Source organism: Rhinichthys klamathensis, unplaced genomic scaffold (genome assembly GCF_029890125.1).
Source record: "Rhinichthys klamathensis goyatoka isolate OS25496 unplaced genomic scaffold, OSU_Roscu_1.1 h1tg000487l_1, whole genome shotgun sequence".
In the NCBI taxonomy this organism is placed as follows: Eukaryota; Metazoa; Chordata; class Actinopteri; order Cypriniformes; family Leuciscidae; genus Rhinichthys; species Rhinichthys klamathensis.
The window spans coordinates 97,776-102,997 of NW_026606974.1; the positions used below are offsets into that span (position 1 = coordinate 97,776).

Here is a 5,222-nt window from a genome sequence, read left to right on the forward strand (position 1 = left end):
AGAAAAACAGATAACTGACATTTACTCCCAAGGAAGGAAATATACTGGAAAGAATACATTTTAATACAACAATTCAAGTTTGATAGTAACGCTCAATATAGCTTGACCATATGTCCAGCGAAGAATCATATGTGCCCACGCTGCCTTTAGGACCCTCTAACCTTTCTACTGATCCCAGAGAAAGAGACAAACGGCCTTGTGGGTTCCGTGGCCTTCGTGTCCTGCGTGTACTAAGTGCAATCTCAAAGTAAGATTGGAATGCACCTAAAAGAAACTGGTTACTTGCATCCATGCATTTAAGAAAATATAATTTCACAAGCACAAGAATATAAAAATTATTATGTGATAATGAATATATTTGATTATTGATTTTTATAAAGGAAGTATATAACCATTCAAAATGATATATGATTATATATGTATTTAAAGAGGCAAGGGATTTTGACCAACCCTTCACAACCAAAAAGCCTTTTTTAGAACACTGAATGAGAACACAGTTTTAATACACGTTACATGAAAACCATTTGAAACCAACAAGCACAGCACTTACAGACTTCCCTTTTAAAATGTTGTTTTTGTATATTTTCCTTTTTAAGGTTAATTAAAAGAGCAGTTTAGTTTTTTCTTCATGTCATGTGATGATAGCAGCTTTGCGGTGTGATCTGTGTTTGGGTATCATGTGAATCTGAGCAACTGTATGAGTCAGTGTACATGTGTGTCCAGCATCCAGCTCAGAGTCATGGGATTGGGTGTACAGTATATATATGGGTGTATGTGGTGCCAAGCTCAATTCAATATGAGCTGACCAGTTTTGCTTTGATGACCGATCTTTTAATGTTGAGAGAAATCCATGATCTTCTTCAAGCCTCCTTTTAATCGACAATAATGATGCCCTTAAGAAACTACCGTCTCTCTTTGTTTTCCCTCAGGTATGTCAATATTTTCTGTCACACTCTTACAGTGTGTATATTATTACACTACATTTAGTTACATACATGTTGGTGTTGATTTTGCTATAGCAATTCATTACAATACCGTGTAACGTGTAATGCTGTGAAAGGAGTTATCAAAGTTGCTTTTTGTTTGTCTTTATTTTTGAATTATTATTTAGAAGTACAGCTTTAATCAGAAATTTCCCCACAAAATTAGTATTCTTTCTGCATACCATTCCATAAAAATCGTTTACAGCACCTTCAGGCTATACTGACTCTTTCTCATACAGACAAATGTTTTCCCTTTGTCTAATTTCTCATCTCTTTTCCTATTTATGTGTTTGTGTGTGTTAGAGCCTCAGTGAGGAGCGTTATGGAGATGCTCTGGTTGTGCTACTCTTCTCCAACTCCTCAGAGTTCAGGTCATCTGCTCGCTCTACTGGTTCTCTGTCTCTTAATGGCTGCTGTGACTGCCTCACTACTTTTCCACTGGCTCACAGACCTTTTGAAATATGACATCCAGACGGCATTTGTTGCAGTTGCTATCTATGCCACAGCTGTGTTTATCCTGTCATCTCTCATCCATCCGTTCCGATGTGCCTTCACACTAATCTTCCCGACACTGTTTACCCGACAGGGCCGTAAACTGCTCTTGTCTGCATCTGTGATGATTGTAGTGCTCTACGTTCTACCCAACATGGCTGCCAACATTGCAACTCTAACACATGTTGTGAAATGTGCATCAGAAAAACTCTCTCAAAGTATTTTAAGCAGCTCAGAGCTCATCAACACCATCAAGGACGATTTAGTCAGAAGCGCAGAGCAAGAGAAAAGCAGTTTAACACTACGTGATTTTGATCACACCACAAATATTAATGTATCAGAAGTGAAGGGACGGTTGCATTTCTTGAGTCAGCGAGTGCAGGAGGATTTTTCTGAAGTTAAAAGTCAAGTACAGGATCTGAAGCTGCTATTCAGCAGAATCTTTGCAGCTGTTTTTGTTCTGTATTTGTTGACAGAGTCTGTCATGTACCTTCGCTCTTATTTGAAGTCTGTAAGATTTGACAACACGTATATCACAGGTGGGCTCAGGAGGAAAGCAGTCGAAAAAGGGATCATGGTTGAAGCAAAAGATGTGAAAAATGGAGTAAACTCCACCAGTTTCAGAATAACTAAAAGGGAACTTTTCAAATGTCTGGTTCCTGCCCTGGGGATCACTCTCTATCTGTTAATGACAATCCTTTTGATAGTGCTGGACCATTTCTTGTATTACTTGGTGAAATCAGGTGGTCCTTGGATTTCAAACATGCCATCCACCAACATCAGCATCAACGTCAACTTCAGGGTAATCCACTCCACCTGTTTCTTCTTAAAATACGGATATACTGATGAAATATAACTCAAAAAAAAAAAAAAATTGCATTCCTTTTCAATTTCTACTAATGTAAATCTACAAAAAGTAATTAAGTACTAATGTGTAAAGTCAAAATTGTGCATCATATACTTATTGCATTTTGATCTCCAGGCTCCTGCTCCAAATACATATTTTAAGATCTCTCACATATATAGAGCTTTAGAAGATTTGAGCTTTGTCTGTCATGTTTATTAATTATTATGAGATATTAACTCATTTTAAACATCTTACATGTAATTTATAAGCTTCATATGAATTCCATTTACAATAAACCATCTCAAAATTCGATAGTTTAGGCCCAACACAAGCCTAACTATTTTACGTTTTGTCGAATTTATGGCTAATGAAAAACCTCATTTACAGGCTATACGCCGTTGTATGATTCTTATGCCCCACTGATGGTTAGTATAAGGGGTGGACCTTCATATTTTTCATAGAAATCAGGTTTCAGTAAGAATCACATTGTATGAATTCCCAGAAAATTAATTTCATTTAGTTAAGGGAAGTAGTCCTACACGTTTCCCACAATGAAAATACTCAAATAAAGAAAGTAAATAGTTAGTTCACTATTGTGAAAAACAATAACCCTTCTCTCTTCTCTTCCCCTTTATTTCTAATCATCTCAGGTTGAAACAAAAGTGGACATTTGTCAGCTCTTTCACTCAAACTGTCTGGTAGAATATGTCAACTTCAACAGACCTTACGCAGCCCTCATTCACTCTGATCCAAACGTGTGTGAGGCCCAATCCAGTAAGCTGAACCCAAGTGTAGTGATGGCGCTGGTGTTCCTCTATCTGTTCAGCTACACCCTGCTGCCGCTGGAGGTTTACGCTCGGCGCCTTCGGAGGAAAGTAGCAGCTTCTTTTTTCCAGCAGCAGGAGGAGAGAAGGGTTGAATTCCTTATGAAGATTCTAAGTAAACAAAAAGAAAGACAAAATGTTTTCTTTATAGAAACCAAACATCAAGATGAATATGTCTCTGGGATGACAGATCAGTTACATAAATAATATAAAGCTACGCTTTATAACATACATTCAACATGAATATATGTTGTCTTGAGGAATATGAGCTTGTGTAGGTCTAGCCTACATTTCGTACATACTGTATATTATGTTAATTAATGTACATATTCACATTTGTAAATCAAATATTTTGTTGAAATATTTTTCCTAGACTCCGCAGTTCTCATGTACAAAACAGGCTATTTTATATTTTATGGAAAATTGCAGTATTTATTATAAATTATTTATCTGTGCACATCATTCTTTTTTTTTTCAATATATGTGTGCTCAGAATCTTTAATCAAAATAATTTCCCTCCCTCTTGCAACAACATATCTTCTCTTCTAGCATGAGGGTGGGATAACCTGTCACTCACATCAGAACACAGCACCACAACCATCCAATAGAGTGGTGCAGGTATATGACGTAAATTTGTAGACCAAAACACGGACACAAGTTAACATTGTAGCACTTCCGGTTCATCATCCCGAAGTCAATTGTTTTTTTAAATGTGGTTGAAATAAGGTCTGTGGTTAACACAAGCTCAAGATACTTTCAAGTTTTATCCTACAACATAAAATAAATCAGTATTACCCCACTCATGAATTTTTTTAAGCTGCTATGTGTCTTGAAAAAGGTGGTTGCTAACAAATGGCTCAGTCTGCTTTTACAGCCATTATGCTTATAATCGTGGTCTTATAAACTATTCTTACTCTAACTTTTTGGGAAAATGTTTTTTAGATAAAAACTGAAAGAGTTGCTGGAAGCTTAGTGGTGGTGACGTTGAAGTCATGGGACCGTGTTGTAATTCGTTTATAGCCTACCTTTAGCTTTTTTACTTTTGGTGACTGCATTTAGTCTTCAAAATTCATAAAAGTAGTGTTTATCTGTGAAAATGATCGAGATGAACAAAATGTGTAAGTATCATAAACGTTTGTTGATCACAGAGCTTGTTTTTTGAGATAATCCAAAATGGAAAATTTCGTATTGGGTTTTTTGTTGAGAGGACCAGTGTGACGTGTGAATATAGAAAGTGGATACACAACATTCGACTTGAGGGATTTAACATCACATCTCATACAAAAGGTCTGCAGTTGTCACTTCATTAGTGATTATCTGATCTAAAGGGGACTGTATCCATCTTGTTCCAGTGAAATGGCCAAGGCACACTCGATGTAACTCGAAATATATACATTTAAAGCCCTTCTCCTTCTTACTGTTGTGTGTGACAGCTGACTGCCTCAAAATACAATTAAAGTCATTCACAATAATGGGGTGGAAGCTCTTGTAAACAGCGAGTGTAATTTGTCATCCTCTCCAGCACTGTCTTCACATAGTTATCACCAATAGCAAAAACGGCTTCTGGCGCTGCACCGGATGTAACTGAGCTGGCTGAGAAGAAACGTGGAAGTAATTGTGCATAGAGTCTATGGCTACGTTCACACAGTCAGTTCAAATCCGATTATTTGTGTATCCAATTGGAATATGATCTAAAATTATTGACTGTCCAGTGTCCACTATAGCAAGTGTTCCGATCCGATTTGTGTATCCATGCCGCTCTTTCGTTTTCCAGAATATCCTCATTGTTTTCTATGGCAATGGCGTTGAGTTGGTAGGTATACGCAAAAAAACATCAACAGCAATCGCAACATGGAGGGGTTTGCAATAGAGATGTTGTCTGATTTACCACATGAGAATGTGTAGCCGGCATGGTGGACTACTGCGTCTTCTGAGGCAGCGGCAAAAGCATAGGATGCTGGTATGAGCGGCATTATTCTACACTGTCATCTCCGCCGGTTTCAAAACATGTCCCTGTTATATTGTCTTTTTCTGCTCACCCGGCACTTGCAACAACACAACCTCGCTTCTGAAGCG

General features: G+C 37.5%; 1 protein-coding gene across 1 annotated transcript; it reads left to right on the forward strand.

The window, feature by feature from the left end:
• The first annotated feature begins 1,287 nt into the window (after window positions 1-1,287).
• Window positions 1,288-3,353, forward strand: ocstamp (osteoclast stimulatory transmembrane protein). Its single transcript, XM_056237469.1, has 2 exons — window positions 1,288-2,277; window positions 2,973-3,353. The coding sequence occupies exons 1-2, from the start codon at window positions 1,306-1,308 to the stop codon at window positions 3,351-3,353; spliced, it is 1,353 nt and encodes a 450-aa protein (XP_056093444.1). The 5' UTR covers window positions 1,288-1,305.
• The last annotated feature ends 1,869 nt before the right edge of the window (window positions 3,354-5,222 follow it).